The 27,344-nt window shown below is 41.8% G+C and overlaps 1 protein-coding gene across 4 annotated transcripts in view; it reads right to left on the reverse strand.

Annotated features, from left to right (window-relative positions):
- The window catches only part of LOC124545999 (serine/threonine-protein kinase Tao), a 230,593-nt gene that overhangs the window by 138,778 nt on the left and 64,471 nt on the right, over positions 1 to 27,344 (reverse strand). For all 4 annotated transcript variants that reach the window (XM_047124968.1, XM_047124967.1, XM_047124966.1 and 1 more), the window contains one exon: positions 13,525 to 13,687. In XM_047124968.1, coding sequence (XP_046980924.1) covers positions 13,525 to 13,687 — 163 coding nt within the window. The remainder of the gene's footprint in view (positions 1 to 13,524; positions 13,688 to 27,344) is intronic.

Here is a 27,344-nt window from a genome sequence, read left to right on the forward strand (position 1 = left end):
GAATGTGAATCATTTGAAATTCCTTGTATCCCATTTTTTTCTGTATCTAAAAATGTATGCTTTGTTAGTGAATGAAATATCTCAAACGTAACATTTTGGTTTCGAGAATAATTATAGTAAGATTTAATACACATGTCTAAATATTGTCTCTTAAAAGTAGAACAAAAAATAATGCTCTTAGAAGAGCACACAGGAAAAACACTAAAAATACCTTCACCACCCCTCTCTCTCTCTCTCTCTCTCTCTCTCTCTCTCTCTCTCTCTCTCTCTCTCTCTCTCTCACACACACACACGCACGCACGCACGCACGCACGCACACTCTGGAGGGGGGCTGAAACTTGGGCAAAGCAGCATCTTTCCTTTCTGTTCATATTCAACATACTGATATTCTCTCTCTCTCTCTCTCTCTCTCTCTCTCTCTCTCTCTCTCTCTCTCTCTCTCGGAGAGGGAGGGAGGGAGGGAGGGAGGGAGGGAGGGAGGGAGGGAGAGAGAGAGAGAGAGAGAGAGAGAGAGTGTGTGTGTGTGTGTGTGTGTGTGTGTGTGTGTAACATTTAGATTTTTTTGTGGTGTTTTAGGGTGCAAAACATCTAAGGTCATAAGTGCCCATAGAATCCTGGGACTGTGAGGGTAAAGAAACCGTTGCGGGGTCCAATACAAAAAGGAAGAAAAAACAAATCTAAAACATCAAGACATTACGGAAGAGTATCTAAACGATGCCGATAAGGCGCCAGAGTCACCAGGTAGAAATCAAATCTCTTTTGTCATATTACTGCTTTTTAAAAAACTTAAAACGCGAGCCACAGCTCGCACGTCACCTGCTAAAATGTCTGGTAAAGCAGGCGGCAGCCCGACCCTGAGACATAAGTGGCTAAAATATGGGCAGAGGATTAGAAAGTGTCTGACCATTAACAGTTGGCTACAGAAAGGACAGCTGGGTGCAGGGTCGCCACTCAACAAGTGGCGGTGAGTGAAGCGGCAGTGCCCTATTTGCAACAAAGCTAACATTACTTCCTCACGGCAAGACGGCTGGGAGGAAGTCGACCAGGCTGTTGGGAGAGGTTTGACTTCTCTGAGTTTGTTCCCATGAAGGGAGCACCAACGGTCATGCCAAAGTGACATGATATGCCGATAGAGAAAAGTACAAATATCTTGAGAGGGAACAGAGTAAGAGGCGGGCCGACCGAAATGGACGGCAGCATTGGCTGCAGCATCATTCCCTGGCAAACCAACACGGCCAGGAACTCACATGATCATCACTTGGGCTCCCCCATCCGGGGACAAATGGAGGCAGTCTTGGATCTGTCTAACGGTGGGGTGGACTGGATCTGGATTATCTAGACTCTGAACGGAACTGAGGGAGTCAGAGCAGATCACGCAGCGTGTGAGCTGGTGCCTATGGATGTAGTGAACAGCCTGATGGAGGGGAAAAAAGCTCTGCTGTAAAAATTGTGCACTGGTCGAGAAGTCTGTATTGAAACTTATCAGCCCCGACGATAAAAGCACAGCCAACACCTTGGGCAGACTTGGAACCACCAGTGTACAAAAATATGTTATCGGCATCTTGTGAGTGAAGTTCGAGAAATTTGCAGTGATAGGTCATCTTGGAAGTTGACTCCTTCGGGAATGAGCTGAGGTCAAAACGAACACAAACCTCTGTCTGAAGGAAAGGTGGTGAAGGGCTCTCCCCCATTCAGAAAGTGGCAGGAAGTGTAAACTGTAGCCGCTGAAGCAGGTGAAGAAAGCAGACGCCGGGAGGCCGCAGAGAAGAAACGTACATCTCGTACTGGTGCTCAAGAATGTCATCAAAAAAAGGGTCAAAGGTCGGGTGGCCTGGCATTGAAGGAAGTCAACACGCATACCTACCGAGTAGGATGTCGCACCGGTATGACAGCGGTAATCCACTGGCTTCCACGTACAGACTCGCAACAGGGCTAGTACGGCAGGCACCAGTGGCGAGACGGATCCCCAAATGGTGTATTGTATTTAGATGGCGTAAGATAGACGGCCGTGCACAGGAGTAGACAATGCGTCCATAATCCAACTTGGAGCAGACAAGAGATTGATAGAGGCGGAGGAGGACAGTCCGGTCAGCTCCCAAGAGGTGTACCACTCAACACACGAAGGACATTGAGGGACCAGGGACCGGGTGCAGCGTGCAGCCAGGTACGACATGTGGGGAGAACTACTTTGCATCCACGAATGGGAGAGCATTTTGGCCCAGTTGCAAGGACAGTGGAAGACGCAAACGGATTTGGTAGCAGAGAAGCGGAAACCATTTGTGACACTCCACAAACAGAGAAGGTCCAGACAATGCTGAAGACAGTGTTGCAGGAGACACGTCCGCTGGGAGCTACAATAAACAGCAAAGTCGTCAACAAAAAGAGAGCCGGAAATGCCAGCTGGAAGGCAGTCCATAATGGGGTTGACGCTACGGCGAAGAGGACAACACTCAGTACAGAGCCCTGAGGCACCCCGCTTTCCTGTGAAAAGGTGTGGGATAAGGAGGAACCCACATGTACCTAGCAAACTCAGTCTCCTAAAAATTCCCGGATGAAGTGGGAAGCTGACCATGGAGGCCCCATGTGTGCATTTTTTTTTTCATCAGTCTACTGACTGGTTTGATGTGGCCCGCCACGAATTCCATTTCTGTGCTAACCTCTTCATCTCAGAGTAGCACTTGCAACCTATGTCCTCAATTATTTGCTTGACGTATTCCAATCTCTGTCTTCCTCTACAGTTTTTGCCCTCTACAGCTCCCTCTAGTACCATGGAAGTCATTCCCACATGTCTTAGCAGATGTCCTATCATCCTGTCCCTTCTCCTTATCAGTGTTTTCCACATATTCCTTTCCTCTCCGATTCTGCGTAGAACTTCCTCATTCCTTACCTTATCAGTCCACCTAATTTTCAACATTCGTCTACAGCACCACACCCCATATGCTTCTATTCTCTTCTGTTCCAGTTTTCCCACAGTCCATGTTTCACTACCATACAATGCTGTACTCCAGACGTACATCCTAAGAAATTTCTTCCTCAAATTAAGGCCGGTATTTGATAGTAGTAGACTTCTCTTGGCCAGAAATGCCTTTTTTGCCATAGCGAGTCTGCTTTTGATGTCCTCCTTGCTCCGTCCGTCATTGGTTATTTTACTGCCTAGGTAGCAGAATTCCTTAACTTCATTGACTTCGTGACCATCAATCCTGATGATAAGTTTCTCGCTGTTCTCATTTCTACTACTTCTCATTACCTTCGTCTTTCTCCGATTTACTCTCAAACCATACTGTGTACTCATTAGACTGTTCATTCCGTTGAGCAGATCATTTAATTCTTCTTCACTTTCACTCAGGATAGCAATGTCATCAGCGAATCGTATCATTGATATCCTTTTACCTTGTATTTTAATTCCACTCCTGAACCTTTCTTTTATTTCCATCATTGCTTCCTCGATGTACAGATTGAAGAGTAGGGGCGAAAGGCTACAGCCTTGTCTTACACCCTTCTTAATAGTCCACTCTTATTATTCCCTCTTGGTTGTTGTACATATTGTATATAACCCATCTCTCCCTATAGCTTACCCCTACATTTTTCAGAATCTCTAACAGCTTGCACCATTTTATATTGTCGAATGCTTTTTCCAGGTCGACAAATCCTATGAAAGTGTCTTGATTTTTCTTTAGCCTTGCTTCCATTATTAGCCATAACGTCAGAATTGCCTCTCTCGTCCCTTTACTTTTCCTAAAACCAAACTGATCGTCACCTAGCGCATTCTCAATTTTCTTTTCCATCCTTCTGTATATTATTCTTGTAAGCAGCTTCAATGCATGAGCTGTTAAGCTGATTGTGCGATAATTCTCGCACTTGTCAGCTCTTGCCATCTTCGGAATTGTGTGGATGATGCTTTTCCGAAAGTCATATGGTATATCGCCAGACTCATATTCTACACACCAACGTGAATAGTCGTTTTGTTGCCACTTCCCCCAATGATTTTAGAAATTCCGATGGAATGTTATCTATCCCTTCTGCCTTATTTGACCGTAAGTCCTCCAAAGCTCTTTTAAATTTCGATTCTAATACTGGATCCCCTATCTCTTCTAAATCGACTCCTGTTTCTTCTTCTATCACATCAGACAAATCTTCACCCTCATAGAGGCTTTCAATGTATTCTTTCCACCTATCTGCTCTCTCCTCTGCATTTAACAGTGGAATTCCCGTTGCACTCTTAATGTTACCACCGTTGCTTTTAATGTCACCAGAGGTTGTTTTGACTTTCCTGTATGCTGAGTCTGTCCTTCCGACAATCATATCTTTTTCGATGTCTTCACATTTTTCCTGCAGCCATTTCGTCTTAGCTTCCCTGCACTTCCTATTTATTTCATTCCTCAGCGACTTGTGTTTCTGTATTCCTGATTTTCCCGGAACATGTTTGTGCTTTCTCCTTTCATCAATCAACTGAAGTATTTCTTCTGTTGCCCATGGTTTCTTCGCAGCTACCTTCTTTGTACCTATGCTTTCCTTACCAACTTCTGTGATGGCCCTTTTTTAGAGATGTCCATTCCTCTTGAACTGTACTGCCTACTGTGCTATTCCTTATTGCTGTATCTATAGCGTTAGAGAACTTCAAACGTTTCCCGTAATTCCTTAGTACTTCCGTATCCCACTTCTTTGCGTATTGATTCTTCCTGACTAATGTCTTGAACTTCAGCCTACTCTTCATCACTACTATATTGTGATCTGAGTCTATATCTGCTCCTGGGTACGCCTTACAATCCAGTATCTGATTTCGGAATCTCTGTCTGACCATGATGTAATCTAATTGAAATCTTCCCGTATCTCTCGGCCTTTTCCAAGTATACCTCCTCCTCTTGTGATTCTTGAACAGGGTATTCGCTATTACTAGCTGAAAATTGTTACAGAACTCAATTAGTCTTTCTCCTCTTTCATTCCTTGTCCCAAGCCCATATTCTCCTGTAACCTTTTCTTCTACTCCTTCCCCTACAACTGCATTCCAGTCGCCCATGACTATTAGATTTTCGCCCCCTTTACATACTGCATTACCCTTTCAATATCCTCATACACTTTCTCAATCTGTTCATCTTCAGCTTGCGACATCGGCATGTATACCTGAACTATCGTTGTCAGTGTTGGTCTGCTGTCGATTCTGATTAGAACAACCCAGTCACTGAACTGTTCACAGTGTGTGCATAGTACTTTGAATGTCTGTCCGCCAACAGGTACCATAGGCTTTCTCCAAATCAAAGAAACCGGCCACTGTTTGTCGCTTCTGCAGAAAATTATTCATGATGAACGTCGACAGGGTGATGAGACGATCAACCACTGAGCGGCACTTTCGGAACCCACACTGGACATTAGTGAGAAGATGGTGTGACTCCAGCCACCACACTAATCGACCATTTATCATGCGTTCCATCACCTTACAAACGCTGCTGGTAAGGGAAATTTGATGATAGCTGGAAGGAAGAGATTTATCTTTACCAGGCTTAGATAGGGGAACAACAGTAGCTTCACGCCAAAGCATGGGAAATACACTGTCAGTCCAAATACGGTTGTAGGTATAAAGGAGAAAGCATTTTCCCACAGGAGGGAGATTCTGCAGCATGAGGACGTGGACTGTATCGGGTCCAGGAGCAGAAGACCTAGATCAGGAGAGAGTATGCTCGAGTTCCCTCATAGTAAAAGGAATATTGTAGCATTCTCGATTCAAAAAGAGAAAAGAGATTGCACGAGCCTCCTCCGCCTGTTTCTGAGGAAGGAAGGCAGGATGGTAGTGGGTGGAACTTGAAACCACCCCAAAGCGTTGAAAATATTGACAGGGTTAACTATGACGTTTCCCGCCACAGTCAGATCAGGAATTGGGGAGTGGGCGGTAGTCCCAGAAAGGCGGCGCAGGCCACCCCAAATGAGAGGGGGCAGAATAAATCTGTTGAACGAGCTGGTGAAGGAAACCCAGCATGCTTTCTTGCTTTCCTTAACAGTGTGACGGCACTGCACACATAGCTGCCTGTAGCGGATGCAGTTTGTTAACATAGGATGAGGGTGAAAGCCACGAAGCGCACATTGTCGGTCATGATTCACATTGCCGCACTCCACAGTCCACCAAGGGACTGGGACCCAACAGGTAGAAGTAGTAGTACGAGAGTTAGACGATTTGTTTGGCAGCTGAGAGAATAACATCCACGAGGTGCGACATGATCATCACAGCTGGGAAACGGCCGTTCGTCAAACACTGCCAAGGAGGAATATAACCTCCAGTCAGCAAGAGAGGATTTCCAATGAGCGGGCCACTGTGATGGGAGTATGATTGTACAGGCGAGTCACACAAGGGAAGTGGTCACTCAAGTAAGTATCGAAAAGAGCACACCACTCTGGGACATCGAGCGAGCTGAGCAGAGCAGATCGAGAGGTCTAAGTGGGAATAAGCGTGCATGGAATCAGAGAGAAATGTGGCTTTGCCAGTGTTAAGGCACACAAGATTAAGATGATTAAGAAGATCTGCCAAAAGAGAACCTCTCAGGCAGGTGACAGGCGAGCCCAAAGAGGATGATGGGTATTGGTGTCACCGAGAAACAAAGGGTTGAGGAAGCTGAAGAACAAGCTGCATCAGGTCCGCCCTAGTGACAGCAGAAGACGAAGGGATATAAATGGTGCAGAGGGGAAAGGTAAATTCGAAAAGGAAAACACGGGCAGCTACTGTTTACAGGTGGGTGTGCAAGGGGATAGGATGATGACAAACATCATTTCGTAGAAGCAGCATGACCCCACCATGAGCAGGGATCCCTGCCGTAAGGGGAAGGTCCATCTGTAGCGAAGTAAAATGGGAAAGAGCAAAATGGTCTTTATGAGGTAGCTTGGTTTCTTGGTGACAGACTACAAGCGGACATTGCTATCACTGGAGCAGCTGGAGGTTGCCCTGTTAGATCGAAGGCCACAGATAATCCATTGTAAAAGGGCCATACAATTTACGAACACCAGAGAATGAAGAAGAAACACTCACCTCGACGGCCACTTAGGGTGAGCCACCGAGGGAGGACAGCCACTGGAATCCACAGGTGAAGGATCTTCGTCCAGCAACTCAGTGGGACCAATGGAGCTTCCCCGGTGTCTGTCAGTTGAAAAGGACCGACGAGTCGGAGAGGGAGAAGACTGTTTGCCTTTGGATGATTGTTTTGGCTTTTGGCAGAAGAGCCAGATGGCTGCGAACTCAAGGTACGCAAGAAATCTTCCCGGGAATATTCCTTTTTGAACTGACGGTTCGTTGGCTGTGTCGCAACCGTCTTCGCTGGTGAGGGCAAAGAACACGGTACTGTAGCTTCCATAGGAAGGGACAGTCGGTTAACGGCTCGTCAACAGTTTCCGGGCAACAGGAAAAGGTAACTTCTCCTTCCCCCTTATCTCCTGAACAGATCGCTCATCTTGATAGATGGGACAAGAACGAGAAGAAGCAGCATGGTCTCCCGGACAATTAACACAGTGGGGGGCAAGGAGGAGGACAGGTGCCCTCATGTGCATCCCTGCTACAAGTGACACATTTGGCTGCGTTTTTACATAACGTGCTGGTATGATTGAACTGGTGGCATTTATAACGTAAGGGTGCACAGAGATGACTTCACAGCCTGCCTTTACCTTGGTAGGAAGCATTAACCGATCAAAAGTCAGGAACAATGTGCAAGTGGGCACCACATCGGCAGCTTCCTTTTTCATAACTCGATGAACAGCAGTAATGCTCTGATCCGATAGATAATTGTCCTCCGTCAAACCATCCAACAGCTGGGTGTATATAACACTGTGGGATGAGTTAAGTGTCCTGTGAGCCTCCACTTTTATTCGTGGAGGATTTGGGCCTTGAGTAGTTTCTGGGCCTGGAGAGCACTATCAACTTCCAAAAGCAGAGTACCACTGCGGAGACGAGAGCACGGCTTTACAGGGCCGGCGATGCCATCCACACCTTTCTCTATGACAAAGGGGTTAACAAGTAGCAAAAGTTTGGTTTTCATCTAAAGGTGAGACCACTAGATATTGAGGTGCAACAGGAAGAGACATTGAGGCAGGAGCCTCATTCCACTTTTGTTTATGGGAAACACTCTGAGAGAGAGAAGGGAAGTCAGTCACTGGGCAGAAGTTCCCTATGATTGCCAGCGTCTCCGATGGCGCACTCCTTCCAGCCAGGGGCTCTCCAAATGGGAGCCCCCTGCCTTAGGTGATTGTCCTCACCTTAGATCACACCTCCTGAACAACAGACGGAGGGACCAATCGGCAGAGGAGGAAGGTAACAGCTCAAGCAATCACCCCTGCCTGGGCCTGGCCTGTACCAGGGGGTATGTGCGGGCCCTACATGCCAACTCAGGGATGGGAATTACCTGTTACCTAGTCTCCTGCAACACAGCAAACGCATGGGTGGCCATCAGACACACACAGGGAGGAGAAGAAAAGATAAGAAGGAAAGGAGGAAAGAAATAATGGCTTCAAACACCGCAGTGGAGGAAAGAGAGATCAAAACAAGGAAAGAGCGGAAAAGGGACAGAGGAAAAAGCAGCGCAGGGAACGGGCAGCGCAGGGAACGGGCAGCGCAGGGAACGGGCGATACAGGAAAAGGGCAGCGCAGGGAAAGAGCGATACAGGAACAGTATAGGGAAAGAGCAGTGCAAGAGAGAAGAGTCCTACAGGTAAACCAACACAAATGAGCTTCTAGAGCCCATGGAGGCACGAGACATCTCCCAAAGAGAGGGGAAAAGGACAGAAGAAGAGGAGACAAGCACTACTGAAAGAGAAGCGGTGCTGCGAGGGCTGGGGACCCATGGTTGCCAAGCACGTACTCACCAAAGTGCAATTAGCCCCATGGGGGTGTCGCATTTACAGAAAAATCAATATAAAATATTATATGTACATAACTATTAACCATAAAATTGACCTGTTTAGTTACAGACAGGCACAACGAAAAGACTGTTACACATGTAGCTATTGGCCAAAGCCTTCCTCGGGAAAGAAAACCTACACACATTCATGCAAGCAAGTGAACTTCACACACATTTGGCTGCCACCATAAGCAGCTCTGACCATGTGTAACAGTCGTTTCATTGCACCTGTCTGCAACTCAATGGGTTGTCTTTACAGTGAACACCAATCTATCCTATTCCTTATGTTGTCATCGTTATTCCAACCTGGAGTTTCAATTGTTTAATATGTGCATAGTGCAACTCTAATAGGGTATGTAAAACAATCGTGTACAGAAATTTCTGGTTGAGAATAACGAATTATTTAGGAATAAAGGAGATGGCTCACCTAGTGGCAAAAGTGCTGTATTATCGACAAATACACACACTAAAGGTAACACAGACGCGCACACGCACAGGCACAGACACGCGCGCACAGGCACAGACACGCGCGCACAGGCACAGACACGCGCGCACAGGCACAGACACGCGCGCACAGGCACAGACACGCGCGCACAGGCACAGACGCCTGCGCACACCAAGCTGTATTTAGTGGGGTTGGGAGGGGGGCAGTGAGTTACATTAGATTTAGGCCAGAGAGGTTACGGGACAAAGGATGTGCTGTAAGGATAGTTGCCATCTGCACAGCTCAGATAAGCTGATGGTAGTGGGGAGGGTTCAGACGACACGGACTACAAAGCCGCTACTGAAATCTCGTATGTTGTGCTCTATTGCATGTTGTGCCCTGGGTGGTCCACCTTCTTTTCAGCAACAGTCTGATGGTTGCTGTTCATTCTGGCTGACAGCTGGTTGGTTGTCATACCAATGTAAAACGCTGTGCAGTTGTTATATCAGAGCTGGTATATAGCACTGCTGCTTTCACAGGTGGCCCAACCTCTAATGAGGTAAGATAAGCCTGTGAAGGGACTGGAATAGGAGGTGTAGGGTGGATGGATAAGGCAGGTCTTGTATCTGGATCTTCCACAAGGGTATGATCCCTGTGGCAGGGGACTGGAGGTGGGAGCGGCATAGGGATGGACTAGCATGTCGTGGAGGTTGGGTAGGTGGTGCAACATCACTTTAGGGGGGGAGGATGTCCCTCACTTTAGGCCATGATTATAGATAATCAAAGCCCTGATGAAGGACGTGGTTCAGTTGTTCCAGTCCAGCCGGATGGTACTGGGTGACAAAGGGGGGACACTTCTTTGTGGGTGGTTCTTGGGTTGGATGTGAGGATCAGGTGTGTGTGAGGATATGGCACAAGGGATCTGTTTGTGTACTAGATCTTGAGGGTACTGCATGTCTGCGAAGGCCTTTGCAGGGCCTTCAGCATACGGGCGAGGCAGTTATCAGTGCAGATGTGTCTGCCAAGGGTGGCCAAGCTGTATGGGAGAGATTTTTTGGTGTGGAAAGGGTGGCAGCTGTCGAAGTGCAGGTACTGTTGGTGATTGGTTGGTCTGATGTGGACTGAGGTGTGGATGGAGCCATCTGAGAGGAGGAGATCGACATCTAGGAAGGTGGCACGATGGGTAGAGGAGGACCAGGTGAAGTGGATGGGAGAGAAGGTGTTGAGATTGTGGAGGAATGAGGGTAAGGTGTCCTGGCCTTGGGTCCAGATTATAAAGATGTCGTCAATAAACCTGAACCAGACTAGGGGTTTGGAGAGGCTAGGAATGTTTCCTCTAGGTGGCCCGTGAAGAGGTTGGCATAGGAGGGTGCATTGTGGGTGCCCATGGCTGTGCCACAAATTTGTTTGTATCCTTCCCTTCAAGGGTGAAGCAGTTAGGGGTTAGGATGTAGTCGGTTAGGAACGAGGAATGAAGTGGTGGGTGTAGAATCTGCAGGGCATTGGGAGAGGTAGTGTTCAAGCATGGCAAGGCCATGGGCATGCGGGTTGCTGGTGTATAAGGAGGTTGCATCTACAGTGATGAGAAGGGACCCAGGAGGCAAGAGTGTGGAGATGATGGAGAGCCAGTGCAGGAAGTGATTGGTATCTTTAATGTGGGAGGCTATGTTTTCTACAATTGGTTGTAGGTGTTGGTCAACATGGGTCAAGTTTCTTTTGGTGAGGGCATCGTAACCAGCCCACATTTGTGTATTTTGGGGAGCATGGAGAAGGTGGGTACGCAGGCTGTTGCTGGGATGTGCAGGCAGTAGATTCAGGGGAGAGATTCTGCGAAGAGCCTAAGGATTTCAGCAGGGATTGGAGGTTATGTTGGAGAGATGGGATCTCTTTGGCAGAGCTTATAAGTGGAGGTGTCAGACAGCTGGCAGATGCCCTCTGCCAGGTAGTCACTACAATTCATCCCAACAGCGGTGGAACCCTTATCTGCCAGGAGGATGATTAGGTCACGATCCGCTGAAAGGTGGTTGTTCTTAGTGAGGGACTTGGGAAGGACAGTGAGATCAGGTTGGAAGTTTGCAATTTCTGGAAGGTGACTAGGGGATGGTTATGCAGCAGTGTGGGAGGGTCATGGTTGGATGGTGGTATAACTGGGACAGGCAGCATTTGACGTTAAGATTGGACTGGTTTCGGTTGGAGGGGTTGGTGGCAAAGAAGTGCTTCTACGGTAAAGAGTGGGAGAATGAGAGTAGGTCTTTCACAAGCCCAGCCTGTTTAAATCTGGGAGTAGGGCTGAATATGAGGCCTTTAGACAGGACTTTTGTGGAGCTGAGGATTCTGGCAGAGAGGTTAACAAAAGTCTTCTGGGAATGTTTTGGTTCGGGATTTCAGGGAATGCTGGTAGGGGTTTTTGGAGGATGTGGAAGGTTGAGAAGGTCAGCTAGGCACGGTTTGGCTGCTATGAGGGGTTGACGAGGAGGAGCATTGAGAGTAGGGTTGGGGTTGGATAGTGGTGCCACAAGGTGGGAGTAGGATTTCAGCAGGCTGGATAACTTGTGGAGTTGGTGTACGGAACGTTCTACTAGGTGCTGGAGTGTCAGGATTTCAATTTCAGTGATAAGGTGTAGGTAGTGGGAATTGCACAGCAGCAGTAATTTGCGGAGGGAGTGGAGGTGGTTTGTGATGCCTGTGCTGTGGAAACGTGTTTATGTAGAACAAGGTTTGTGAGGGAAGTGACTAGTGGAATGTGAAAAGGTGAAGGTCATTGTGGAAGGAGGTGTGGGATCCAGAAATGGGATTTTTATGGTTAGTGAGTGGGGAGATGCCATTGCTTAGGCAGCATTTAAGGAACAGGATACGGACATGGTTTTGGCTAGGGATAGGGAAACTTTTCAGAACTGTTGCAGATAAATAGAGCAGGGGTCCATTGTGTTGGGGAGGAGGGGGGGTGGGGCCTTGCACTGGGGAAGGAAGTTTGTGATGAAAGTGGCGGGTAAAGGCTGCAGGAAGTGTTGAATAATGTTGTGATGGATGTCAGGAGTGAAAGGAATTGTGTTGGTGGCAGGGGGTAGTACTGTGACTGAGATATACCTGATCGCGTGAGATATCGTTACGCGCACGAAATACATTTGATTGTTTGGGATTTATCGTCACGTGTAAGAGATAAAAAGGACACAGAGACAGGCAGAACAGGAGTGATATGTGAGGGAGGGGATGATGATGTGATACTAGAATTGTGTTATGCTGTTATTGGGAGTCGTATGGCTCATGGAGATGCATGTGCAGCTATCGTAACAGACAGGGCCCCAACCACAGGGTGTAACAAGTCGTGTGTATTAGCATATGGAATATAGAAATTCTAGGATGGAAAATAATTTCGAAATAGTTATAATCATCAAATAGAGGTGGCTCTAAGCACCACATAAACAACTTTTTTCTTGACAGTTCTGAGCACTACTCCCCCAGTACACTGCACCACATCTCTCCGCCCTGGAAGAAAAATTATGCCTGAAAACCCAAAATAGTGTTCTGTACTACCTAACAGACAGACGTAGCCATTTAACATTAGTCTGAAAAAAGCTAGACACATACAGGATACTAATAAGTGTACCCAGAGCCATTTGTTGAGAAATACCGTCTATTACGTTATTCCCCATGAAACTAACAGAGGGTGTCATTTGCCTCCCCTCATACCCCCCACCCCATATCTCAGATTCTCAATTTAATCTTAGATGTATAACATCTCTAAAGTAACAGAAAAAAAGAGGTAACTACACATTTGTCAGCTTCCGTGCCAACAATGATCGCTATTTATAGAACTTAACAACATTTGGTTTTCTTGCTTTGAAACAAAATTAATGATGTTAAACACTGATGAATGGTTCAAATGGCTCTGAGCACTATGGGACTCAACTGCTGAGGTCATTAGTCCCCTAGAACTTAGAACTAGTTAAACCTAACTAACCTAAGGACATCACAAACATCCATGCCCGAGGCAGGATTCGAACCTGCGACCGTAGCGAAACACTGATGATATTCACAATTTCACATACCACTGTTTCGTTACATATAAAGCAAACATTACATAAAAACTAAGGTTAAAATGAATACTGTATGGATTCTTATACAATAAGCTTCACAGAGCATCATATATGTGCTGTGACGACATGAAGAAAGTAGAGTTGGATATAAGTTACCTCAATTTTTTTAGAAAGAGAGAGAAACATTGCTTACCATCAGCATCTCCTAGATTACTCTCTGTTTCAAATGCATCGATCATGAGGATTTTCTTCATTTTTCTGTAATTCAGATGATCTAGTTCACGGACTGCTGCTTTTGTTCGTTGAATAAGGTCAATAAGAATATGCGGTGATCGTTGCCTTGTGACGAACTGGTGCTGGAGGAGGCAAAAAGTGTTATGTAGTCAAGCATGAAATGATAATCTTCCAAGTAACGATTTGAAGGAAATTCAAACATTCATTTTGAAGTAAATATATGATATTTGCACACAATTTCTTAATGCAACAAGAGATTTTAAATTAATGCGCATAACAGGAACATTATGTACAGGATTCTATCGACAATTCTATGGGATGGTGGAATTAGCTGCTGCTGTTGTTGTTGTTGGTGGTGGTGGTGGTGGGGGAGGGTGGTGGAGGATGAAACAATTTCAGCTGTCAAATAATTAACATAACCAACAGTTGTTTAATATACACTGAATGTCAGTAAGACTATTTATTTCCTCACTTGCCATAGTCGTATTGTCTCAATTTTTACAGGGTTTCACTTAAGTATATACAAAAGAAAGTTAAAAATTTATGACTGTACAGCAAGGTTTCTAATTGAAAGACAACCATTATACAGTACTTTCAGTGCTAACTTTTTTTACTTTAACCCCAAAACACTAAAGGGTGGGAGCATTACATTATTACAAAACCCTCAAGTTTTACTACTACATATTTTATTAAACACATAATGTATAGTTTATGCACCAGTTAATTACAATTACAAGGTCTCAAATAGTACATCACATAAAAAATAAATACAAAATGTCCCATTTTAACCCCTCTACTCAGGAACCTTGAATAGGTACCAACAGCAGTTGTACATTTTAGGAAGCTCAGGTATGATACAACAACTTTCTCCTAGAAAACTAGCTTCCACCTAATATACTGGGAAAAAACAAAAGTTCATTTATTTACACCATATATGGATAATTTTATAATGGTTTATATTTTTTTCAATACTCCTACTTGGCTGTGTGCTAATCATGTAATCACCCTATTTTGTTATAGGTGTCCTTAGCTAGCTGACAAGGGATTTCAATTTTCCTCACACACTCCTCAATCACAAAGTTCTATCTCTTTCCTGTACTTTTTTTCCTTCTTCAAGGTTCTTTAAGACCTTTCCTCTCTTGACTTTCCTTTTCCACACTCCAAAGAATGTGGGTTACTTCTGATGATGGTCATATAATCTACCTCACTGCATGAAATTAAGAGTCCTGCCTCTTTCTTATCTATGTAACTTGGTGCAGCTAAGTTCTTTCTTTTTGCTGCTTCAAAGTAACTGACAATATTTTTGTATGCCAGAGATTCTATCCATATACCAGTTTATTCTCTTCCAATATGGAAGCTCCTATCTGGAACTGCATTTTTCCATTCGCTCCTTAGCTTGCGCAGCAGAGAAAGGTAGTGCCCAGCTTCCTGTCTCTTATCATTTTTATCGCACAGTAAACTTGAGATCTCGTCTATAAACTTAACCTTTGATTTGGCATATTAAGTGTCCATTAGATGAATTTTCCTTTTGCTTCTCTATCCAGTACGAGTTCTTTCAGGAGCACAAACATTCACACTATTTGTAGTGTCTTAGGCTTTCTTACAGTCTACAATTTGTTACGAACTTCCTGTACTCCAGCATTATATACTTTTAAATGCTCTTAAAGTCAAAGATTGGTTCAACTCATAATGTATCTTCCCGGAACCCTGCTTGCTTCTCACCAGTACAGGATCGAATCTTCCTTCCATAGTTTGCAGTGCCTTGCAAAATATTTTATATAATACTGAAAGTAGATAAATCGACCTGCCAGCGCTTTTGTTCGGTAAGTCACCTCATCTTTGTTTTTATATATAATTTTTCCCACGTGGAATGTTTCCTTCCATTATAATTATATCATTAATTTGAAAGTAGATAAAGTCGTCTATAAATGTTAACACTTTTAAACAATGGAACTACAGGTAAGAACATCAACAATGTATGAAAAGCCAGATTGCTATTTATCGTAAAGATGCCATGTAAAGTTGCAAATAGGCACAATTAGAAGCCACTTACATAAAGCTTCCTGCCACAGCCTTCATCAGCAAATGAGAAACATACACCATTCATACACAGAAGTAAGCACACCTCATACACCCATGACCACCAACTCCAGCATCTCGGCCCAAGATGTGTTTCTCTTTTCGCTAATGAAGGTTGTGGTCAAAAATTATATATAAGTGTCTTAATTGCGCCTGCCAGCAACTTAATGTGTCTTCTTTATGGTTAAGTAGCAATCTGTTCTTTCCTACCTTACTCTCAACAATTTTCTTGTTGCTATCTTGTGAAGTGGATATATGAGAGGCATTAGCCAGTCTTCAGGGATTCTCTTCCTCTCTCAAATAAAAGGGTCAGACAAAATTTCTGTATTTCTCATTCTGAGGAATACTGCTACTATGCCACCTTCAACTGTTGCTTTATTATTTTTCAGTTATTGAATAATTATGTTAGCTTTACATCCGTTGGAGGGTCGAGAGTCAGATTTTGTTCATCTTCATATCTCCCATAGATAGTGATTGCCATGTACATTCACTATTCAGTAGCCTTTTAAAGGATCTGACAAGGATTTTACACTTCTCCTTGTTGTTCGCTCCCAACTGCGCTTCGTTATCCTCAGAGCATAGATCAGAAGACTTCTACTCTTTTGATTGTGTTGAAGGTCTGATGGAAACTTCACCACATATACTTTTCTGAAATCTGACATTTTCTTCAATCAGTACACTTCATATTGCTAGTTAAACAATGGAAAATCCAGGATGGAATGTAAGAATATTTTGAAAAGGAAAAGATGCTACTCACCATATAGCAGATATGCTGAGTTGCAGATAGGCACAACAAAAAGGCTGTCACAAAGTGAGCTTTCGGCCAATAAGGCCTTTGTTGAAAACACACACACACACACACACACACACACACACACGCACGCACACGCGCGCACACACACACACACACACACACACACACACACACACACACACGACCACAGTATCTGGCAGGTGAAGCAAGTCTGGTGATGTGGTGACAGTGAATGGCTACATACAATTAAGACAGTGGAAAATTATTGGTATGAAATGCTTCAGAACATGATAGAAGTCATTAAATATTTGGCAATAAGAGGACTTGCATTTCGTGGTCACAACAAAATTTTGAGTTGTCTAAGAATGGCAACTATTTAGGTTCCCATTAACCCATCTTTAAAAGAAGCACAGCTCTAAAAGTCATGGTAGTTGATCATATTACTCCTAGATTATTTGTGAAGAATTCACTGGCATTACAGAAAACAAGGTGTTGAGTAAAACAGTTGGCGAAATTCAAACAGCCAAGTACTTCAGACTAGTTATCGATTCAATGGCTGACACAGTACATGGAGATCAGCGAGCTGTTTTCGTAAGGTATCATTTTGAGGGATGGGTTTATGAAAGATTTTTGTGTTTTGTTCCCATACACAGATATCTGGGAAAAGGTCTTAGGACAGGTATCCTAGATCTCTTTGGAAAATACAATATTAGGACAGATGATTGTCTTTTGCAATCATAGGGCAATTTTAATACCATGAGTGGGAAAGATTCAGGTTTAGCTGAAAAGATAAAGGTATTGAATTCATTAGCATTTTATGCGCCCTTATTAAATTTCCTAGCCCAAGTATTGCAATGATTGACTTTTTTGCAGTTTCTACTGATTGTTGCCACACTCTTGTGAAGAATAATGCGAAACTTAATACACTGTCTGACACTATATGGTCACGTTATAAGGAAGCAATGTTAGCTGCTCAATAGAATCATCACAACATTTGTGTGTCACTTGAGGAAATTGTCAAAAACAAAGAAGAAAAGCCAAAAATAAGAATTTCTTGGGAAAAGCTAAAAAATTGGCGACAGCTATACTGGTTGTTTTCTGACATGATGTGTTGTATCAAATCGACAAAAACAACGAACAATTGCAAACTTAGTGTCATGGGTTGCAAGCACTGATTTGGTTTTTCAACAGAGTTAGGGAAAAATATGATGAATACAAAAACGACTTTAGGTATCAAGCACTTAGCGATGAAAGTAAACGCAAAATAAGAAGAAGATTCCCTGATGGAGAAAAATCAGAAAAATTGAGTAGACAGAAAATTTTGCGTGTGTATACAACACAATTGTTGATAAACTACAAGAAGAATTAAAAAAGCAAGAGGGAAAGTACTGCAAAATAGTCAAGCTTTTCTGAATTTTACCAACAATAAACTGAAGTAAGAAGCTAAAGAGCTCTTAACGGAAACGTCAAAACTTTGTGAAATACTGAGATGATCTCAATGAAAAAAGTTTTCAGTCCACATTTTAGTGGTTTGGCTGTATGTTTCCCACATTCTCCTCCACCAATTTCCTAGTTGGACCTACAGTCACCAGACTGTTTTAAAGGTGCTTTTCTGCTGTTAGAAGTCATTTTGTTTCCACAATAATATTGTTCTATGTACTGGTGGTTTATCTTTGAGTTCATGCTATATTTGAGCCCCTTCAGAATAACTGCTTCTCAGCCTCTGTTAATGGCGGGCCTGTAAGGTTAATTAATCTTAATGGAATATATATCAGCAATGAGTTGTTTCTAATCTTTAGATTAATGTGTTATGGGTTACATTATTTAAATTGGAAATTTGATTAAATTTTATATGTTGGGTGGTCTTGTGTAGTCTGAGATGGATCTTCATAAAATGGTTGTAGAACTTGAAACTAGTATAACTTAGCCAAACTCACCACCAACATTTTAACTGAAATGTGTACAAATACAGCACAAAGAAAAAAGACAACAGGACACATGGTAACAGTTAACAAAGTGTTGTCAACTGTTACCATTTAAAAACATAATCATAAAACATGAGTGGGAAATTGAGCATATAAATATCCGTAACAGGCCCTATCAGACTACATAGAATAAAGAGAACGAGTTCCATCACAGACTGTAAAAATCTTGCCTGGAACAAACAAATATTAAAATCTTTTGTAACTTGTATGCCAAAAAGATGTTTTTAACATGGGTATAGAAAGCTAGCGCTAAATGATATAATATAGTAACAGATTTAAAATTATGTTGTTGCATATCTACAAAGAACTGGAGGAAGCTTCAAGAATAAGAGAAGCAAAATACAGGGTGCAGCAGCGATCAAAGCGCAATTTGACTTGCGTAGTACAATGACGTACTGCAGGAATGCATACCAGCTAGTGCCGCATTCGTGAACTAATGCGCTGTCGTTTCGAGTGTGACAGTGATATGGAGCGGTGGAGTGCACAGCATCGTGCCTTTGCTGTTGAAAGTTATTTCAAGAATAACGGCCGTTATTGCTACGCAGCAACTATTTAGGCAACATTTCAACTTGGGACGTCATGGGAAAGTTCCAGATGGACGGACCATTGTGAAGTGGGTACATGAATTTTGAACAACAGGTTCTGTTTGCAATGGCTAACCGGGAACAAGTGAAAGAACTGTGCGGACACCAGAAGCTGTGGAAAATGTTCGTGCTGCACTATTGTGTAGCCCAAAAAGCTCTGCTCATCGTCATGCACGAACTGTGCATATGACTGATCACTCATACAGGGGAATATTTCACGAAGACCTCCATTTTCACCCATATAAGTTGCAGATTGTTCAAGATATTAGGCCTCATAATCGGGTTTCATGAGAAACATTCTGCTTAACCATGCATGGTCTCCTTCACCAAAATCCGCAAATGCTGCACACCATCCTGATGTCAGATGAAGCTCATTTCGAGTTATATGGTTCAGTGAATAAACAGAATATGCGTAATTGGAGTGAAGTAAACCCGCATGAACTGCACATCAAGCCCTTGCACAGTTCTCGTCTCACAGTGTGGTGTGGAGTTGCTTCCTTTGGGATTATTGGCCCTTACTTCTTTGAGGATGACAGCAGTGTGGCTGTAACTGTCAACAGTGAACGCTACATAAAGATACTGCAAGACTTCGTTCTTCCCCAATTAGGTACGGTCGATGTGGAACAATTATGGTTTCAACAAGATGGAGCGACTTCGCATACAGCCAGAATTTGCATGGATTTCTTGCAACACACATTTCCCGTTTTGGTGACATTTCCTGACCACTCACCTGACCTTTCATGTGCAGACTTTTTCCTTTGAGGCTACCTGAAGCAAGAAGTGTTCCGAACACATTGTGCCACCGTTCCATTCTATGTCCCAGGGAATACGTTACGCCGAGTTATGGAAAGCTTCCAATGCCACCTAGATGAATGTGTTGTGCAGAGGGGGTATCATTTGACAGGAGTCATATTCAAAAAGTAATCCACGCAATAGACAATGACTTACACATTAGTAAATGGCATACCTTTAATTTATTTACAACCTCTTATGTCAATAAATAGTTACAGTTACTGCCTGATTGTGTGTTTTTAATAGGAATGCTGCTGCACCCTGTACATACATATGTTTTAAAACGGTAACATACACTGATCTGAGAAGATGTAAGGTGTAAGTTTGCAGTGACATTGAGATCATTTCAGGTTGTGGTGGCGTGATGACAGAAACCAGCAAAGCCCTTTTAACCATTTAACCAGCTGCCTTAGGCAATTATGGAAAACTTGCAGAAACATTAGAATTTGAACTGCTACCCTCCCAAATAAGAGACCAATATCTTACCACTAGTCCATGTTACTCAGTGCCAACCTTAGATAGTAAGAAGACAACCATTATCAAGTTAGCAAATAAGGTATGGCAGAAGATATACAAAATAATGATTAATATCATTGTTTACATTTTTTGTTCATGACAATTGCTTCTAGTAATAATGCCTTTATTCTTTTTAAATTTATCATAACCATTCCCACAACTGAATTTCCTTCCTATCATATCAGACTGTTTGTTTTCCTTGACATACAGCATGAGTTTTGCAATGAGCCGCAAGTTTTCACATTCTGTTAGTCACACCTTTTCCAATACCACACCTAGCAAACCCATGTTGCAAAGTTGACAACAACCACGTAACTGCACCACCAACCTGCAGCCTCCTACAGGACGTGCCCTTATCAGTTCGCATGGCAAGCACTGCTGCCAAAACCAACTTATGGACGCCGGGCCTGGCTAGTTGTCTAATTGTGGTCTGTTATTGTTATATTTATGAATTTTGTCTTGTTCATGGATTTGTACTGTTTACGATTTGGACTTGTCGCTGGAAACTGAGTTAAGTAAACAAAATTTGTCACTGTACTTTTGACTCTCATTCTTTTGCTCTCTGTCATAGTAACTATCAAATGGTGGCATCACCGCAGGACATCCAAACCTCTGTCAATGAAGAAAAACTCCATTTGTTTGCTTCTGGGTCTTACTTCTCATCAATATAGAACATTGGCTACACTGTTTTATTGCTTTTCTTGCTGCCTGCCAAGAACACTGGTTCTGCTGTATTTGGTTTCCACATTTCACCAAGTGCACTTATTGTATATGCCTTTCTTGCACAATTGTGGACATTTGTCATGCTTGTCCACCACACAGCTTCTGTGTATTACTGAAACATTAATATATATATAATAGAGGGAAACATTCCACGTGGGAAAAATTATATATAAAAACAAAGATGAGGTGACTTACCGAACGAAAGTGCTGGCAGGTCGATAGACACACAAACAAACACAAACATACACACAAAATTCAAGCTTTCGCGACAAACTGTTGCCTCATCAGGAAAGAGGGAAGGAGAGGGAAAGACGGAAGGAAGTGGGTTTTAAGGGTGAGGGTAAGGAGTCATTCCAATCCCGGGAGCGGAAAAACTTACCTTAGGGGGAAAAAAGGACAGGTATACACTCACGCACACACACACATATCCATCCACACATACAGACACAAGCAGACATATTTAAAGACTAAGTCTTTAAATATGTCTGCTTGTGTCTGTGTGTGTGTGTGTGTGTGTGTGTGTGTGTGTGTGTGTGTGTGTGCGTGCGAGCGAGCGAGAGTGTATACCTGTCCTTTTTTCCCCCTAAGGTAAGTCTTTCCGCTCCCGGGATTGGAATGACTCCTTACCCTCACCCTTAAAACCCACTTCCTTCCGTCTTTCCCTCTCCTTCCCTCTTTCCTGATGAGACAACAGTTTGTTGCGAAAGCTTGAATTTTGTGTGTATGTTTGTGTTTGTTTGTGCGTCTATCGACCTGCCAGCACTTTCGTTCGGTAAGTCACCTCATCTTTGTTTTTATATATAATGAAACATTATTATGTTTGTTTCAGAACATTTGTCTTGCAACTGATAAGTGTTTCTTGCACTATTATGGAGGCACTGACAAGAGTTTCTTGCACTATTATGGAGGCACTGACAAGAGTTTCTTGCACTATTATGGAGGCACTGACAAGAGTTTCTTGCACTATTATGGAGGCACTGACAAGAGTTTCTTGCACTACTTTGGAGGCTGATACATATAGTGACTTTAACTGGTACTTTCTTCTAGCATAGCTCAGTAGCTGCACCTTATTTCTGTACAGTGTTTTTTTTTGTATGTTTGGTTGTGGCCTGTGCACCACAAGAACTGTTGTTAACTCAGAGTATTCAGTTGCAGGCTCAGCAGATGCAGCAACTACAGAATCCATAGAGGGTCAATCCATATGAAGTGGTCCAGTGATGGTTGCTTGACCAATTTTAAATATTTTAATTTTTCTTATATGTGACTGCCCTATATTTGACAAGTTCAAAACAGTTTTTTAAAAAATTTTACCTTTCACCTTTACTGAACGGCGGCCATTTTTGTTTGTAAGCGTGCGACGATGTTTCAGTTTTGAGATGTTAGGAAAAATATGAAAATCTCTGCACTGGGGTAAGTTACAACATTGCAATTGACATGATTGTCTATTACACAAAATACCATAAATTCAAAAATAACCAGTCAAAATGACCCTCAAAGTTTGGTATCCAAATTTTCAAAGATCCACTTTTTAGGCCCAAAAATAACAAACAAGGAGTGAGTTATGAGAGAGTATTTTTTTCCTATAGTTAGATATCATACACTACTAGCCTCATATAGAACAAGAACACTTACAAGTGTTTCCTTAATTTTTTATGAATTTTTGAAATTTGAAAATTTTCATTTTTGTTAAGTTTGGGGTTAGTTCTCAGGTGGGACTGAATATAAAAATATGATTTTTGCACAGTTTGTACACCTATATGATAGCAACATACTGTAAAAATTTCAACACTGATATCTGACTTTGAACAAAGATATAAATTTTTTAAAATGAGGAAATAATTCACACTTCTCTACAACTGATCTTATGGCTGTTGCCTATTTAAATGGTTTATTGTTCCATCATAATAAAATTTAATTGTGACATATTTTTAGTTAACACTATCACCAAATATTCATTTAGTTTATTTATTTTTAATAATGCAATATTAAACAATAGGAGCTTTCGCTTTTGTTCTATGGTAATAAAAATGCCTATTTACATTTAAGTTTATTGTCAATAAAGAAGTAAATTTTTGCTGGGTGTGGCACTGTTGTAGTTAGTCTATTCTGAAACCTCTGTTGGAGTGGATGTACATACTTCATCGAGAGTGTAGAATGTGTTATGTGCTTTGTTCTGTATGTGACTTGTAATTAATTTTGAGAGATTAACTGGAATGCAATAACATAGATGAACAGTGCTCTGTTGGACAGATAGCAAGTGAAGTGTGTCACAAAACAGTTTACGGTTCAGTTTCAAAAAACTTGAAAAATGTCAATGACTTTGATGAAGTTAGACAAACTTCATTTAAATTTAGAGTAAGTTCTTATATAACATCAGTGTGTGAGTATCATGAGAAGAAATATATTCTGAAGTACAACCACATTTTTGGAAGAAAGTGCTGTCATTCACTTAAAGTTCATAAAAAGCCTATTACTGAAGGTTTGAGGGATATAAAACCTGAACATTTGTCCTTGTTATGTGAAGGTGAAACAGCTTCCCAAGTGAAACGTAATGCGGTTCCTGGAAATTCCTTGTGCCCAAATTATTACTCAAAAATATTTGTTGTGAATCTAGAACCAGAATCATGTAACCTTGTAAATGACATTTATGATTTGATTTGATTTTTTATTGGTCCAGTTTTATCATACAGCACAAATTGTACAACTGATATTGCACAGACCAAAGATAAGTTACAATAATACATAGTGTTAGCAAAATATTACGCAAATTAAAAATAGGTACCTATTACATTTAATTTTGTTACGTATTCAGAAATTCTCTGTCAGAATAGAAACAGCGCTTTATTAGAAATGCCTTTAGTTTAGCTTTAAATATTGGATGAGTAGCATTTTTTATTTCCTCTGGTATCTTATTGTGTAGTATTACACCAATGTTAATTATGCTCATCTGATAAGTGGTTGTTCTGTGATTTTTTGATGTATATTTGACTTCTCTCTGGTACTATAGTTTGTACAGTTTTGTTCTGTAGCAGTTTGCCTGTTTTCAGGATATAGTCCCCAGTGAACAAGATAGTTTAATAAATGAATAAACTTGGAACATTTAGAACACCAAGCTCAGTAAAATTGGATTTACAGGACTCCATCTTTTTAAGGCCACAAATTATTCTTAGAGCTCTTTTTTGTATTCTAAAAAAAACCTTTACACTGTGAGTTGAGTATCCCCAGAAAATGATCCCATATCGGACTAGTGAGTGGAACTATGCATAGTATGCATGCAGTACTGTTGTTTTGGTTGTTGTAGCCTTTAAAATAAAATTCTTAGGCCATAGCACACAGATAATAGTTTCCTAGACAAGTTATTTATATGTATGTCTCACTTTAAGTCTTGCTGAATCCATAGACCCAAAAATTTTGTGACACTTGCATTTTCTAGGGAATCATTTTTTAATTGTGCTTGAACAGATATTTGATTAGTTGGAGGAATTAAATGAAAAACGACACACACAGTTTTTTCAGTATTTATAATGAGTTTGTTTTTTGTGACCCACTCAGCAAGTATTTTCATAGAACTTTCTGCTGTGGACTGCAAAGTTTCTGGACTGGATCCAGTGAGCAATATGCTGGTGTCATCGGCAAACAGGACAGTTTTTGTAGGACTCATTTATTCAATTAAGTCGTCCACATAAATCAAGAAAAGTAGTGGACTTAAGATTGAGCCCTGTGGTACCACCATATGTTATTGGTAATTCGCTAGAAAGAAAGGAGTTGTTTCTTGTTTTATTCATTTTGTTGAATTCATACTGAAGTGATACGTCCTGCCTGCGGTTTTTTAGGTATGAACACAACCAGCTATGTGCTACACCTCTTACTCCATGTCTTTCTAATTTATTGAGCAGAATGTTACGGTCCAGGACATCAAAGGCTTTTGATAGGTCTTGAAAAATACCTGCAGCTAATTTATGTTGATCAAGGGCTCTTAAAATGCAGTCTAAGAATTCGAAAATTGCTGTCTGTGTAGATTTAGACTTTCTAAAACTATGTTGTACTGTAAGAGGTGCATATTTTTTTATGAAACTTAAAAGCCTGTCATAGAAGAGTTTTTCTAGAATTTTTGAGAGGGAACTTAACAGTGACAAAGGTCGATAGTTTGATATTTTTTCAGGAGAACTTTTTTTAAGCAAGGGTGAAACTTTTGGTATTTTAAAAATATCTGGAAATACACCAGTTTTTAAAGAGGGGTTGAAAATTTTTGCCAAGGGGTTTGCTATGTGGTGAGCACATGTTTTCAATATGAAATCAGGTGCTTCATCAAGACTACTTGACATTTTATTGCTTAATGATTTAATTTTACTTATAATTTCATTGGGGTTTGTTTCATAAACATACATAGAAGCAGTCGAGATGACTGACTTGCTGGAGAAACTTGGGACTGGTCCTCGACGGTTTATTTGAATGAGGTCTTCAGCTAGTGAAGTATTCACTGAATTTTTCCACAACTGAATTTGGGTCTGGACTTTTGAGCATTTTGGTGTTAATGATACATTCTTTTTCTTTGGCGCTGAACTACAAGTTTCTTTCGTTATAACTCTCCATGTGGATCTCATTTAGTTGGATGAGTTTTTTTATCAAATGGTCATTCCACATAATGTTTGCCTCTTTGATTACTCTACCATAGATTCTTTTGTAGGCTTTTGAACAATCTGTGAATTCTTGGATTACACTATATTTCTTACAACAGTACTACAGAAATCTGTTTCTCTCTCTGGAAATTATTATGCCTTCAGTTGTTGTTGTTGTGGTCTGCAGTCCGGAGACTGGTTTGATGCAGCTCTCCATGCTACTTATCCTGTGTAAGTTTGTTCATCTCCCAGTACCTACTGCAACCGACATCCTTCTGAATCTGCTTAAGTGTATTCATTTCTTGGTCTCCCTCTACAATTTTTACCCTCCACACTGCCCTTAAATACTAAATTGGTGATCCCTTGATGCCTCAGAAGATGTCCTACCAACCGATCCCTTCTTCTAGTCAAGTTGTGCCACAAATTTCTCTTCTCCCCAATTCTATTCAATACTTCATTAGTTATGTGATCTACCTATCTAATCTTCAGCATTCTTCTGTAGCACCACATTTCAAAAGCTTCTATTCTCTTCTTGTCTAAGCTATTTATCGTCCACGTTTCACTTCCATACATGGCTACACTCCATACAAATACTCTCAGAAACGACTTCCTGAAATATATACTCGATGTTAACAAATATTTCTTCTTCAGAAACGCTTTCCTTGCCATTGCCAGTCTACATTTTATATCCTCTCTACTTCGACCATCATTAGTTATTTTGCTCCCCAAATAGCAAACTCATTTACTACTTTAAGTGTCTCATTTCCTAATCTAATTCCCTCAGCATCACCTGAGTTAACTCGTCTACATTCCATTATCATCGCTTTGCTTTTGTTGATGTTCATTTTATATCCTCCTTTCAAGACATTGTCCATTCCATTCAACTGCTCTTCCAGGTTCTTTGCTGTTTCTGACGGAGTTACAATGTCATCGGCGAAACTCAAAGTTTTTATTTCTTCTCCATGGATTTTAATTTGTACTCCAAATTTTTCTTTTGTTTCCTTTACTGCTTGCTCAATATACTGCTCAATATACAGATTGAATAATATCTGAGGGTATTTCGCCTGTCTCATACATTTTGCTCACCAGATGGTACAGCTTCATCAGGGCTGGCTCTCCCAAGGCTATCAGTAGTTCTACCGGAATGTTGTCTACTCCCAGGGCCTTGTTTCAACTTAGGTCTTTCAGTGTTCTGTCAAACTCTTCACGCAGTATCAATCTCCTATTTCATCTTCATCTATATGCTCTTCCATTTCCATAATATTGTCCTCAAGTAAATCGCCCTTGCATAGACTATGTACTCCTTCCACCTTTCCCTTCTTTGTTTAGAACTGGATTTCCATCTGAGCTCTTGATATTCATACAAGTGGTTCTCTTATCTCCAAAGGTCTCTTTAATTTTCCTGTAGGCAGTATCTATCTTACCCCTCATGAGATAAGCCTCTACATCCTTACATTTGTCCTGTAGCCAATCCTGCTTCGCCATTTTGCACTTCCTGTCGATCTCATTTTTGAGACATTTGTATTCCTTTTTGTGTGCTTCATTTACTGCAATTTTATATTTTCTCCTTTCATCAATTAAATTCAATATCTCTTCTATTACCCAAGGATTTCTCCTAGCCCTCGTCGTTTTACTTACTTGATCGTCTGCTGCCTTCACTACTTCATCCCTCAAAGCTACCCATTCTTCTTCTACTGTATTTCTTGCCCCCATTTTTGTCAATTGTT

This window comes from Schistocerca americana, chromosome 8 (assembly GCF_021461395.2).
Source record: "Schistocerca americana isolate TAMUIC-IGC-003095 chromosome 8, iqSchAmer2.1, whole genome shotgun sequence".
Lineage (NCBI taxonomy): Eukaryota > Metazoa > Arthropoda > Insecta > Orthoptera > Acrididae > Schistocerca > Schistocerca americana.